Consider the following 14984-nt stretch of genomic DNA (forward strand, 5'->3'; position numbering starts at 1 on the left):
ATTTCTGGAGAAGTGCAGGTAGAGCTATACGGTCACCTCTGGCCACCTCTTGAAATTTAGAGACTGAAGACGGTGCAGTTTGAATACACGCACCCGGTCTGTGTGTGTGTGTTGCCACAGGTACGTGGACGGAAGTCCGGTTCTACAGCTGGGAGGGGTGGACCAGAACCTCACCACTTACGAGTTCCCACAGCTCCAGTACAAGCACTTCACAGGCTGCATAAGGAACTTGGCCGTGGACAGCAGGGTACGGTGCTTGTCACAATAGCTCCCAATCTCAGGGCTCTAACGAGAGCTCATAGGCAGAACTCAGGGAACTCAGAAAAAAGTGTGAATTGATTGCAAGAAAAAAAAAAAAACGAGTGTTTTCTCTCCGACGTTGTTTGCTCTTGACCTGTTTGGATAGCGGGGCTGCAAGGTTGCTGGAGAATTCCACTTCAATAGGAATATAAATTTGAGCTCAAGGCTACACTGGAAGATTTAGTACATGCTGAGGTCTCATGCACACACTTCACTCTCTCTCTCAATCGCTCCCTGACAATTCTCCAACCCCCCCTCCTCCCCTTCTTTCCACCTTTTGAGCTGAAAGCAAACAGAGGAGCTCGTAGGCACAGATGAACACAATTTAACGAATGTGTTCAGGCTCACATTCTTCTTCTACACCTTCCTACCTTCCCTTTCACATATTTTCCGCCATTCAGTCTACAGACCGTTCCAATGGAATAACTTTGAAAAGGAAGTCTCTGAATAAACGTGATTAACAAGTTATACAATGGACTTTGCGAAGACATTTGACAAAGATTGAGGCTATTTGTTAATAGGTCTATTAAGTTTGAGAGTGCTAAATTATTCTAAACTCACTCTCTCTCTGTCTCTCTCTCTCTCTTTCCCTCTCTCCATCTCTCTCTCTCTCTCTCTCTCTCTCTCTCTCTCTCTCTCCCTCATACCCCTTGTTGACCTCACATCGTCTCTCCTGCTCGTGTCTCTTCCTGCTCGTCTCAGATGTATGACCTTGGCTCCCCGGCGGAGGCCGTCAACACTCTCCCCGGCTGCAGTCTGACGGACGGGCCCTGCGCCCACGCCGAGCAGCCCACCCTATGCAGCGAGAAGGGCCGCTGTCATGGAGAGAGGGGCGCCTCCGTGTGCCGGTGTGGGCCTGGCTACACCGGGCCCCGCTGTAAACAAGGTGGGCCGTGGGACAGCTCTCCCCCCCACCCCCCCCCCCCCCCCCCCCCCCCGACTTTGTAACAGCATCTGTGTGTCTGTGTGGGCTTCTTTTTTTTACTTGATGAAACATGACAGTCTTTCTTCATGTGTGTGCTGTATGTGTGTATGCCTGTGTTTTATGTGTCTCTCTTTAATACACATGTGTGCCGTAACTGTGCTCTCTCTCTTTCTCTCTCTCTCTCTCTCTCTCTCTCTCTCTCACTCTCTTTGGAGAGAGAGAGATGCTCCAGATGCTGGAGAACAATAATGGGAGAGACGCACAGCTCCGTGTGTCCATCTGCCCGTCTCTCTCTCTCTCTCTCTCTGTCTCTCTTTCTCTCTCTCTTCAATCAACATGTGTGCTCTAACCCTCTCTCTCTCTCTCTCTCTCTCTCTCTCTCTCTCTCTCTCTCTCTCTCGCTCTCTCTCTCTCCTCATACCAGTGGTGCCTGAGTTCTCCTTCGGCAGCCGGAGCCACGTGCAGCTGCAGCTCCTGGGCTCGCTGGCTGCCCGGCAGACGCGGCTGCAGGTGGGCGTGCGGACGCGTTCCTCCAGCGGCGTGTTGGTCAGCCTGATCTCCCTGGAGCAGAGCGAGTACCTCCGCCTAGAGGTGGGTAAAGACTTACTCCCCCCCCCACCCCACCTCTGAAAGCTCTCGCTGGTGTGTTATTTGCGGGGCTCTCATTATGGTGATTAAGGAACTGGCAATCAATGCCAGTGTGATGTGCCTGTCATTCTAAAAACGGGTGACTAATATCTCAGGGTTAAACACACAGCGGTGCGCTCGCGGGCGCAGGGGCCGTCTGTGCACGGGGGGGTGATGACATCTTTATGTGCTCTCTGAAAGGTCTCTGGGTGGGTGTCGAAATGGGCTGGGAAGGAACGGAGCGCGCGTTCACACTGGTGTGCGGTGACGTAGCCGTCCTCCTGTGACCACAACTCACTCTGAAGTGGCGGCACTGGCAGCCGATTACCCGCCGTTAACAAGGGCTTAGGTGAAGCCGAGGGAAAAAAAAAGCACACCCTCTGTAATTTAGATTTAATGTGTAGGGTGGGGGTTTGGGGGGAGGGGGGGGGGGATTACCTCTGGTGATTATGTCGTAATCACCAGAGGTAAAAAATAAAGCAGTTATTGGTGCTTTTTTTTCACCAGACGACAGGTGGTTGTTTTCAGCAAGAGCTTACCCCGTTTGATGCATCGGCGTGGTGTAGGGTGTGTGGCGATGACTTTCAAGTCAAAGGACTCTGGGTGTGACCCCTTGAACCTTCCCGCAGCCTGCCTATAGGAATCTGTGCAGCAAGATGCCTGACACCCTTGCCTGCACTGACACAGGTCACACAGGGAGCTCTGGTAGGCACTGCTATCCTATTATCTGATAGACTTTGAGGTGTCGGCGCTTGATGCCAACTGTCACTCTTAGCTCAGGGCTCTGTCTGCGTCTGTCCGGCTGTCTTCCAAGTGACCGGTTTTTAGAACATATACTTGGGTGAGATGAGGGAGGGCACGCTGTTCAAGCACCATACATTAGTCATTGGTTCAACATTTGGGCTTGCTCGTATATGAAAGATATAGAATAAAGGTTTGGGAGGATGAAAACTCTGGTGTCCTTATTTCTTTGAGGCAGTTTCACCATGATGTCATGTGGTCTTCACTGTCATGGGCAGCTTCTTCAAAACCCACTCCAGTTCTGTAGAATAGCACATGATGTCTGTCCTGCGACAGCAGACTGAATCCTTTCAGCTTCGTTGTCCGTTTCTCTAAGCTCTTAGAAACACTTGTTCGTCTGGTGCGTCTGCCAAAATCCTGCCCTCATTTAATGTACCGTATCTCTCCACTTTTCTCCCCTCTGAAGGATGAAAAAAAGTCTGCCCGAGCACATGCTGAATAAATCACCAGACCTTGTTTGTCGGTTTGTCTGTGTAAAATGCATTTCCTTTTTTTAAACTATATATATATATATATATATATATACATGTATATATATACCATTCAAAAGTTTGCGGACACCCAGACAATTTCCTGTTTCCATGAAAACTAAAACTATCATACTGCAGTTTTCAGCTGTGCTACCATCATTTCACTGTACCATTAGAACAGGAGAGATGGTTGCTGAAAATGGGCCTCTGTACACTTGTAGATATTCCATTAAAAATCGTCCGTTTCCGGCTAGTATAGTCATTTACCACATTAATAATGTCTGGACTAGACTGTATTTCAGATTAATTGAATGTTACCTTCATTGAAAAAAACTGCTTTATAAAAAAAAAAAATAAGGGCATTCCTAAGTGACCCCAAACTTTTGAACGGTAGTGTATATCACTATAGGCATTTCCACTTATTTTATCTTTGTAGACACTTCCCACAAATCAATCCCATTACGACCCCAATATATAACATCTGATTGAGAGAACCGTTGAGGAGGTGGTGTTGGATGGACTGACGGACAGACCCACAGTTTTAAGATGGTATTGATGAGTGCGCAACGGCATTCGCCGAGCAGGCTGTGAATGTATAGTATCACGCGTTGGGTTATCTTCCCCCTACTCTTTCCAATTAGAACGGGGGCAGGTGCTTGGTGCTGCGGTGCGGGCCTAACCCCACAGTCCCCACAAGGAGTCTATTGCCTTCGCTCATCCTTAACTGCTGCAGATAATTGTAGCTCCCTTTTAGACGCTCCCATCGGGCCCACTGTTACAAGCAATGTTTATGTCAGGTTAGCACCGCGGTCACAGTGTTACTTAATTCATTTCCAGTGCTATATTGTTAAAACGTTTTCACAGGCAGATTCGCTGTTAGTCATTTTTGCAAAGCTTTTTCCGTTTTTTGTTGGCTTCCTGAAGTCAACGTGGGAGACGGCCTACTTCGGGTGATGTTTCGGTTCACTTTAAGAAGTGCGTTTGGCTTGTCAACAAAATTAGGAGAATGTTTCCGCTCTGCGTTTTTTAAACAATGATGCCAATCTGACAAGGAGACCAGACGCAATAACAACGCTAATGACAAATGAGGACAGCTCAACATCAATTTATTTTCAATCAACGTTGCAATCAAAGTAAATATACACATTCAGACTAATCAAGAGATGAAACATGAAACCAGAGAGTAAACAAAAGATTGCATTGTTCATTAATTGCATTACGTTTCTGTGTACTGGTCTGATGAATGGAAAGCTTGGACCCGTGAACGACCAGATGGACCAAGGTTCTGCTTTGTGTCTCAGGTGTTCCAGGGCCTGCTGTCGGTCCTCTTTAACCTGGGCGACGGAGACTACAACCTCACGCTGCCCCACCATCGCGTGGACAACGGGGACTGGCACGAGGTGGAGCTGGATCGCTACGGCAAAGAGTTCACCCTGCGCTTGGATGGGGGCGGAGGAAGGAGAGAGGTCACTGCGTCGCCCGGGCGCAGTCAGGAGCTCATCATCGACCAATCAGCAGTCATGATTGGGAACGCCCTCCCCTCCGGACATAACCGCAGCTTCCTCGGTATAACTGATGAATGATTGATGACTTTCATTACGGTTATGATTGTATTACATTAGTGCACTGTAGGATGTCTTTGCTTTTTACAAAGTCTCAGAGCACCAGAGCCGTTCTATTTTCCATGACACAATTGTGTATCTGAATTTCACATAATAATGAACTCAATAATTATTTGGAATGATTATGAATTGGCATGGTATTTATGATCTGACAGGTTTATACATAGGTGAGTTAATTTATTACAGATCGATGCAACTACGTTAACTATTTTATGATTATTCATTTGCTGTGTGTGTGTGCGTGTGTTTCAGTGTGTTTCTCTATTTCTGTTTGTTTCCATGAGCCTCTCTAAGTCTGTTCTTGCCTTAGACTTATCCTACGGTACCCCCTTAAGCGTTTTTACTGATGCAATCCCAGGCTTTATGTATCCTGTTAAGATAAATAATTAATTTAGCAGAAAGAATATACTGCTTCACAACGGCTTGTGTCTTGGACAACCAATCCAACCAGCCACTACTGTAGATCAAAGAATTAGGCCTGTTTTGACGTTGACACCATGTAAATCCATACAAGACATGTAGCCTAAGGACAAGTGTCCTAATGGCTCTATTGCCGGTGCAAATTGAAAGAATTTAACGACTTTAAGAAATTCCCTTTCTTCTCTCTTATCATCCCCATGAATCATCTTCTGATCGGCTCTCCTCCTCGTGGCTCTCCTCCTCTTGTCAGTGCTCGCTATTCATTTGCCCTCTATGATGTTTTCTCTCTCTTTCTCTCTCTCTCTCTCTCTCTGTCCCTCTCTCTCTTGCGCTCTCTACCCCCCCCCTCTCTCTCTCTCTCTTTCGCTCTCTGTCCCTCTCTATCTCTCTCTGTCCCCCCCCCCCCCCCTCTCTCTCTCTCTCTGTCTCTCTCTCTCTCTCTCTTTCTCTCTCTCTCTCTCTCTCTCTCTCTCTCTCAGGCTGTCTGCGGCATCTGCGGCTGAACGGGCGGGCGGTGCCCCTGGACGGCCAGCCGCCCTCGGAGGGGGTCCAGCTGGTCAGCTCCCAGGGCGTCTCCCCAGGCTGCCCCTCGGACGCCTGCAGGAAACACCACTGCTCGGCCCCCTTCGTCTGTGTGGACCTCTGGAGGCACCACGACTGCAGGTACGCTGCGGACCACGATGAAGGGAACCGGCTCCCGTTTGATGCTTATCCTTTCCTGTGCTAGGAGAGGAAGCAGATGCACACAGTGTAGGTGTCAGTGTAGGTTGACGTACGACTCAATCGAAATGTACGTATAGTGCCCTCAACATTGACGACAGCAACATACATTTCCAATCCTGCGTACGCGTGTGTTTGTGTGTTTGTGCGTGTGTGTGCATGCATGTGTGTGTGTGTGTGCATGCGTGCGTCTCGCACACATAACCACAAATAATGGCATCCGTCTGGAACGCTAGCATGTTCTGTTATTCCCACTCCGGCCGCACAATGCATTAGTCTCTGATTAAATACTGATATCGTTCAGGATTAAACATTCATGCGCTTGGAAACTAGGATGCTCCCCCGAGGAGCAGCAGGGGGCATGAGAGCAGACAGATACGCATACAGATGGTTACATATTCACCAGCAATTAAGAAGCCCAAGTCTGTGCTATTTTTGCATTGTGGCGCATCAGCCTGAGTTGCAGACAGCGTAACACGCAGTACAAGTGGGCACTGTATTGGTATTCCATGAGCCCTGGCTCTGTTTGACTCACCGCGCCCCCCCCCCACACTGTGATCTGAGGGACAGAAAGAGCTCAGGGCTATATAGGATGGGGCAGATGTCCATGTGTTTGCTTCCAGCACACCCCCCGAGTTGCATTTTGGTAGCCGCAACGCGTAGGTGTGAGGTGATACGGCGTTGTGCATACCGCGTGTACCAACAACGATACATCATTGAGGAATGGTGCACCGCCAACGGCAAAGCCGACCTTAAAAATGTCAATGTCCCTCTTTTTTTCCCCTGGCATTTTTCTGCAGGAGTACAATAGCCTCTCTTCTGATGGTGGAAATCCCGCACTCTTCTTCTCTTCTATATAAGTGCTGTAACACCTTGGGGGGTTGGCTTTTATGGTGTCAGCTTAGCTCCGCCAGCCCCTAGGATTCATTTTCCCTTTCATCCGACACGGTTTCCCAAGTGTCCTCCAGCACTATCTCTACTGTCTGACATTGTGTGTGTTTCTTTTTTCCCCCTACTGTTTCTCCACCCTCTTTTTCTTTCTTTTATTCATCCTCTCTCACCGATCGATATCAGATGCCCCCCCGGTCACCTGACCAAAGACGGCGCCACGGGCAAGGCGTGTGTCTACACACTGTGCGCGAGCCGGCCTTGCCGCCATGGCACGTGCATCCCGCACTCGCCCTCCCGCTACTCGTGCCAGTGTGTGGAGGGCTACCGGGGGCGCCACTGCGAGCAGACCCCGTCCATGTCGTACAACCCGGACGGCAGCAGCCTCAGCATCAGCTCCATGTTCGCCATTTGCATCTGCATCCTGGCCTTCCTAGGTAGCTATGTCGACTATGTCCTCTTCTACCTGTGGTGAGGGAACAAAACTCCACAACGGTCCGTCCTTCATGAGTCGGGAATCGCTCGTGTCTGAACGTCACAGCGATCACGTGGTCGTGCGCTTTCGTACAAAGGGTCCTGCTCCGACGTTGTCCCGTTTAAACTCCTTACCTCATTCATCTCACCACATCTGTGCGAATAAAGTGAAGGGAAAAATCTGGTTTGTTTATGCCCGCTATGCTGTTTGCCCTGTTTGCAATCTTTTAGAAAATGCAGTTGTATTTGATTTTCCGTTCCTTTCTTTTTTGTGGGGCTAAGAATCGATTGATGCTATGGCGGTATTGATCTCAGAAATATGTTAGCATTACTTTTTTTCATTTTGTTTAACCTTCATGACTTTGATTTGAAAAAAAACAGAGCAGAGATACACGTTGCGGGGGAAAAAAATACAGGGCCTTTTTTATCAATCATAGGATTTTTTATTTGCGTTCTCGTCTCTTTCCAGCACTTTAACACTCCCTGTCTCCTCCCGTATTCCACTTTGGATTCACACCACACGCTCAAACCTTCCAGTCTTATTTTTCATCTGTCCGGCTGACTTTAGATCCTTCTGTCTTTTTACTTTAACTGCCATGACGTGGTTGTTTTCATCTCTCCATCCACTTGTCTCTGCAATTTTCTTTTTGCCCTTTTTGCCCTAACCCACCTACATTTATCACAATCACTGTTGACACATCCCCCCGGTTCGGATTGTGTGCATATGTTCGTGTCTGTTTGACTGCGTGTGTGCCTGTCTATCTGCGCCTGTGTGTGTGTGTGTGTGTGTGTGTGTGTGTGTGTGTGTGTAGTTGTGTATGTGTGTGTGCCTGCTTGGATTTATACATGTTTGTCTGTGTGTGAGGATGTGTGTGGGATGGTGTATGTGTGTGTGTGTGTGTGTGTGTGTGTGTGTGTGTGCCTGCTTGGATGTATCCATATGTGTGTGTGTGTTATCTTTTTTTGTGTGTGTGTGTGTGTGTGTGTGTGTGTGTGTATGTGTGTGTCTGTTCCTGCTTAGATGTATCCGTGTTTGTGTGTGTGTGTGTGTGTGTGTGTGTGTGTGTGTGTGTGTGTGTGTGTGTGTGTGTGTGTGTGCGCGCGCGCATGGAAAGTGTGTGTGTGTGTGTGTGTGTGTGTGTGTGTGTGCGTGATTGTGTCCCTGTCCTCTTATGTGACCATGGCGTGTGGGATCCTCACAAAGAACAAGGCAGTTTATGAGTCCACTTTTGTCACCGGAAGCCATTAAAACTACCAGGTGATCCAATCCACTTTCCCCACTGCTATAACCGCCTCAGCAGTTCCCTGAGGTCCGCCCCGAGTATTGGGCCATCAGTTATGCTGACACTTTTGAGTGAAACCTATAAAGCGCCCTTCGATATTTGTTAATGAGCCGATAAAGTGCGGCCATCGCATCATTTATTTAGGTCCATGTGTCGCATGCTTGATAAAATGTGGACATGTCATTGAAGTCGCCCAGGCCATTATACCCCATGATCCCTGATTTACTGAATAATAAAAACAGGACCTTTCCAGTCAGAGGAGATTCCCGGGATAAACCCTGGTGTGATTCATATTAGCAATAGGAGGCTTCGGAGACACACGTGGTCACAGGTCATTAAAAGGTCCTGAGATCTACAACCGAGAGAGGAAGATCTCACAATCCCTGTTTCGTTATATGACACCTACCTCAGCCACACTTATCATAACTCTTCCCCAAAGTTATTCTTAGTTATCCCCACAACAGCACCACAATAACAGCCCCTGACATCCCCACACCACACACACACACACACACACACACACACACACATACACATTAGACACACACACATTAAACACACACACACACACACACACACACACACACATTGAGCACTAAGAGGAGCTGCTGGTCGGTTTCTAAATTAATGTGGGACTCCTGCACCGCCTCTCCCTGCATTAAAAGTTTAAACGATCATCCATTATTAAACGCTACACAAGCCATCCCATGCTAGCCCGATTGTGTGTGTTCAGCATGTGCCAATTACAAAACCGACGAGGGTGATCTGGTCCGGCCAGCTCGCGCTTCATTAAGGGTCTACACAGGATGTGACGTGGGTGGGCTTACCCTCCAAAATAATAGTGTGGCATTTGGCCTGCCAATTTCAAAGGACGGATGGAGGTGTTAGACTCTGTGTGGTTGCAACACATTTGTACGTGCGGTTTTTAAAATGAAAATAAACATTTCATCTGCTCTTACCCAACTGTCCATCATGTCATTCTGTTTGTCCTCCACTGCTTTCCTCGCCCCATGCCATCGACCCATCGATTGTATGTTGTTTGTTCTCGTAATAAAAAAAGTGCAGAGTCTGTTAACACAGGGATTAACCACAGCCAATCGAAAACCAGAGGGTTTAAAATAAGTGATTCTTATTTTATTTTTTTATTTTTTGGGCTAAGGAAAGTTAATTCCTAGACTAAAAAATGAGACGGTACAAATTATTTTTTCCGTTGTATTTGTTCCACCGTATTCAATCACGGTGCACAGCCGGCTAACATCATAATGCCCGCTTGGTAGCAGGAGTGTGAAAGCTAGAAGGCAGGCACATTATGGATTGATGAATGACTGCTATGTTTGCCTTCCTCTCTGAGTGATATTGATCTTAGTGAAGGAACATGGCTCGCGCTGTTGAACATGAATGCCACGCAGCAGCAGAGGCAGCATCAACAGCAGCTCAGGCCATCGGGGCCCGGTTTCTCTGTAATCACGATGTTTATGGTGTGTGTGTGTGTGTGTGTGTGTACTGTTTTATGAGGGAGGGGAGTCAGGGGAGGGAGTGTTGTCCTGTCCTCTAAGTGTGTGTTCTGCTTGTGTTTGCTTATTCCCGGGCGTATGTGTTTTCATGTGCTGCATGAGTGAATGGTGGCGGGAGGTTTTCTATTTTGTTATCGTTTTCTGTGGCGAGCGTTCAATGTCTCTATGGTTTGTAAACACTGCCACTTATTCTGCCGGCTTGTGTGTTTGCCGGTGTGTGTGTCTGTGTGATAATGGGTCTGAGGGAATACACCGGGAGTCTCTGCATTGGAACTCCAGCTCAGGTGAAGTCGGGGGTGGGAAGAGGTGAGTTCTGGGTCGGCGGGGAGTTCCGGGGGGGTGGAGGTGAGTTCTGGGTCGGAGGGGAGTTCAAGGGGGGGTGGAGGTGGGAGCCGGACCGGCTAAAACCAGGGGGGAGACGGGAGGTCTGGGCTCAGCTCTCATCAGGATTCTGGCCTTTTCACCGTGTCATCACGGCACAGCAGGGATGGAGACGGGTCAGCTCATCTGTTGTTCTGGTCTCCGGCCTGCACAGAGCCGACGAACAAGCTTAGGTTTCGGTGAAATCTCTCTGCTCAGCAATGTGGCCACATAGGAACAGCCTCCAACAAGGAGGGGAGCAGCCAGAGTGCTGCTCACAACAATACAGCTCTCACTGCAGTGGGTGCACAGAGGGTAAACACCAGGCCTGTTATCGACATTGTTTTAACTTGATACTCGTTCGACTTTATTTCTGGGAACACGTTTTCTGAATGAACCCTCCCTCTTTCTCTCTCTTTTAATCCATTGTCGCTTGAATGTTTCTGCACCTCCACCATCTTCTCATGTGTAACATTTGTCTAACATTTGCTTAGTTACTAATTCAGTCATTGGTTTCAATCAAGTTGTTTTTTTTGCCGGATTAATGTCATCACCCCTAAGCTTTTCCAATGTCCTCCAATTAAGACGACGCGTACGAGACGGCAAATAAATCTTTTTGGGGCTGTAATGGAGCCCGTCGAGTGTGAAGGATAAAAACGGAGGCCAGGCAAAGGCCAGGCGAGGACTGAGCAAGAGAGACACACAGTGCAGGGATTTAACAAGGGCTCAGAGAGAGAGAGAGAGCGAGAGAGAGAGAGAGAGCGAGAGAGAGAGAGAGAGAGAGAGAGAGAGAGAGAGAGAGAGAAATAGACACCGAGAGAGAGACAGAGACAGAGAGGGAGCTAGAGACAGACACCGAGAGAGAAACAGAGACAGACAGAGAGAGAGAGACAGAGACAGACACCGAGAGAGAGAGACAGAGACAGAGAGGGAGCTAGAGACAAACCGAGAGAGAGATCGAGAGAGAGATCGAGAGAGAGAGTTCCCACTATAGACGTGGGGAAGAGAATTGAAGCGATAAAACAAAGGAAAGATATAGAGTAAGAACTTATAAAAACAGATAGCACAAAGAAAGTATAGGAACAAAATAAAGAAAGAAAAGAGCAGCCTGGCAGATGGTAGAGAAAATATTGGTTGAGATTAATGGACTTTAAAGGTCAGTCCAGCGTGTTGTATAATTCAGCACACAATAGCTGTGATTGATGTGTGTGCTTTAGGATATTCCTATGACGCTGGAAGGCACACACACACACACACAAACACACACACACACACACACACACACACACACACGCATACAAACACACACACCCACACACCGTATTCCTGCCTGCCCCAGCCCAGACATTGAGGCTTTGAGTTTGGGCCAGGATGGAGCACAAAATCCCAGTTAATAGGTTTCCAAGGAGCTGGGGTCTCCGAAAACAGGAAACAGAGAGGCAACTTCAAAGGGAATAGGTGGGGAGGTGGTTGCGTTTGTGCAAGCGTGTACCTTTGCGGTGTGTTCAAACTGTCGAGTAAGTAGGCCTAGTACTAAGAGTTCTCTCAAGACAAGAGCGCAAAGAATGTGGTCGAAACTAAAGACGGTCTCATGCTGACTTTGATATTGTTTTGTGGCATCTGCTACAGGCATAATATGCATGATTGTATTGGAGCCTATACGTCTGCAGGGGTGTGAAAAAAAAAGCAATACTCAGAAAAGAGATCATAAGGAAAAAACTCATTATGTCTAGCTATATGTAATCATTTTCCACTCACGTCCCTCATTCAATTTCACAGCGGATGTGTGATGCGGTTTTGTTCTCTGCCGATGTCCTTTTAATTATGTGCGAGTCGGTTCCACCTCGCCTTCATCGCTCTTACCCGCTCTCTGGTGCCCCCCAGTGTTGATGCTGGGCCTGTTCATGTACTCGTGCTGGAGACGGCACAAGGGCCTGGAGGAGGGGGTGTACCACGTGTCTGCGCACCACGGGGAGTGGGAGGACATCCGGGAAAACGTGCTGAACTATGACGAGGAAGGTGGCGGCGAGCAGGATCAGGTATGATGACAAATGGCCCTGTCTGGATGTGTGTGTTGGTGGGTGGGTGGCTGTCTCTGTGTGTGTGTGTGTGTGTGTGTGTGTGTGTGTGTGTGTGTGTGTGTGTGTGTGTGTCAGTGCCGCCGCTCCCCATACGCAGAGTACGTAGAGCGCGTAGGGCCCCAAGTACCTGGGGGGGCCCCCAAGTACCTGGGGGGCCCCCCCCAAATTAAGGTTGATAATCATTATTACAATTTACAAAATATATAAATGAATTATGAACAGGCCCACCATTGTTATTTCTTAATTTTGAATTACACTCAGATTTTCTCATCGATTTTGCGCCCCCAAAAGCTTAGCAGCGGTTCTGTGTGTGTGTGTGTGTGTGTGTGTGTGTCTTGGTTTGTTTGCGTGAGGTTTGTTTGCGTCTTTCTCTGAGTCCCTTCAGAGCTGTAAAAACAGCTCTACTTGGTTCGCTGGCCCCCATAGAAGAACGCCCAGCTCCCCACAGGCTGAGATAACCAACACATTGCTATGTAGATATCCAATACCCTTTTCCAAAGGCAATATACCTAGTGACTCTTTAGTAGACCAGTGCTGAACGAATAAGCATTCTGTGGGAATAGAGGGTGTCTGGCAGCCGAGACGAGTACCTGAAGTAGTTATTGATACCATCACCAGATATGTTCCCCGGGGACTCAAAGTGGACGGTTTAATTAGTTGTCAATTTAGACCCAGTGCACACTAAAGGCTGACAATGCCTTTGTTTATTTAGTGCTGCTAAAAGCAGTTATCTCCACGCTCCAATCAGATAATTAATTATTTGCATAATCAATGCTTTCTTTGTTGCCAATATCTCTCTGGGCACACACTAGTGTTTGCTTTATTAAAAAAGAGAGATAACCTCATTTGCCTGCAAAAGCAGATGAACTACATTGTTCTATGCATGTTATAGAGTTTAATGTAAAATTGCTTTAATATAAGCAGCTGATTGGCAACGATTTCTACATCTCTACACCTCCTCTCTCTCTCTATCCCTCTCTCTGGCTCACTGTCTCTCGCTCTCTCTCTCTCTCTCTGTCCCTCTTTCTGTCTAACTGTTTATCTCTTTCTCTCCATCACTCTCTGTCTCTCTCTTTTTCTCCCTCTCTTGCTCTCTGTCTCTCCCTTGGCCTCTCTCTCTCCTTATCTCTCTCACACTGTATCTTGCTCTCCATCTCTCTCTCTCTCTCTCTCTCTGTCCCTCTTTCTGTCTAACTGTTTCTCTCTTTCTCTCCATCACTCTCTCTCTCTCTCTCTCTCTGTCTCAGAATGCCTTTAACATGGTGGAGCTGCAGCGCTCTCTGCAGCCCAGTCCGGCCCAGTCCCTGAGGTACAGCTACCCACAATGCATTATCTCCTACCCGCAGACCAAGCCCTCGCCGGACGGTGGCAGCCGGAGCGCCATGCCCAACGGCAGCGGCAGCGCGGCCATCGCCCTGCGGCTGGCCGTGCCACCCTCCGAGACGCAGGCCCTGCCCTCCCCCCTCACCTTTAGGCGCTCGGGCCACAGCCTGTCCTTCTCCAGCCAGGACCTGGCCCGCTACCTGTGCGAGGTCATCCGGGACATGGAGCAACCGGGCGGGGCCAGTAGCGGCGGCGGCGGCGGCAGTGGGGACAACCACGTGGTGGCGGGCGCCATGACAACACCACGCCGCAAGGACCGCGGCCTGGTGTCCGTGCGCTCCCTCAGCTCCCTGAGCGCCGGCCAGGGGACGGAGGAGGGGTCTTCGGAGGGCGGGGCCAAGCAGCAGCAGAGCCTGGGCAAGCTGGACAGGTTCAAGACCCTGCGGGCCGTGGTGGGGGAGCTGAGGGGAGGGGCCGCCGAGGGGTCCAGCCGCTGCAGGAGCCCTGGGGGCCCCAAGGAGAAGCAGAGGGAGAGCAGAGGGCAGCCGAACTGTGAAAAGAGCGGGTGAGAGAGACGGGAGGATGTGCAAAAGGCTATGTTAATCAAGGCGCCGCCGGTGGAGGCGGAGCACAGGGGATGATGAAGTGCGAGACTTGACACTGAGAATGCCAGGCTGCCATGGATGAATGTCAAGTCTGCTATTAATGTACTTTATTGATAAACCTGACAAGGAACTCTTTATATGAAATGTTTACCCATGAAGGATCTGGTGTGATGTGTTGTTTACTTGGCACTGCACTGTACAGTATATAATCCACAGGAAGCACATTCAGGGCAGCCCTGAGATTCAGAACAAAATGTCTGGTTTACAGAAGAAATGTCTGGCATTGAGTGCAAAATGTATTTCCTTTAAGATGTTTTTGTTTGTTGTAAACAATCAATATGATGAAACCATTTCTGTGATGATATTGTTTCATTTGTAAATCTCTATTTCATTGAATGAAATAAATGAATATCTTTGATAATATCTGTGTTATGATCTTATGAGCAAACCATGAAATCGCATCCATCTGCCAAGGGAATGAAATGCAAAGTAAACCGTACAAAACCAAACACTTTTAAGACATGCCTCTATAGTATTCCCAAAATGGTTTTCGTACTGGGGGACCTCTATT

General features: G+C 48.5%; 1 protein-coding gene across 1 annotated transcript in view; it reads left to right on the forward strand.

Moving 5' to 3' along the window:
• The window catches only part of LOC311357849 (neural-cadherin-like), a gene marked incomplete at its 3' end in the record, with an annotated part of 93799 nt that extends 79422 nt beyond the window's left edge, over positions 1 to 14377 (forward strand). The window contains 8 exon segments of the mRNA XM_084477872.1: positions 121 to 247; positions 1003 to 1186; positions 1650 to 1816; positions 4425 to 4689; positions 5645 to 5828; positions 6960 to 7210; positions 12289 to 12443; positions 13733 to 14377. Of these exon segments, the coding sequence (XP_084333998.1) occupies positions 121 to 247; positions 1003 to 1186; positions 1650 to 1816; positions 4425 to 4689; positions 5645 to 5828; positions 6960 to 7210; positions 12289 to 12443; positions 13733 to 14377 (1978 nt within the window).
• Positions 14378 to 14984: the final 607 nt, after the last annotated feature.

This window comes from Micromesistius poutassou (genome assembly GCF_964030765.1).
Source record: "Micromesistius poutassou genome assembly, chromosome: 13".
NCBI lineage: Eukaryota > Metazoa > Chordata > Actinopteri > Gadiformes > Gadidae > Micromesistius > Micromesistius poutassou.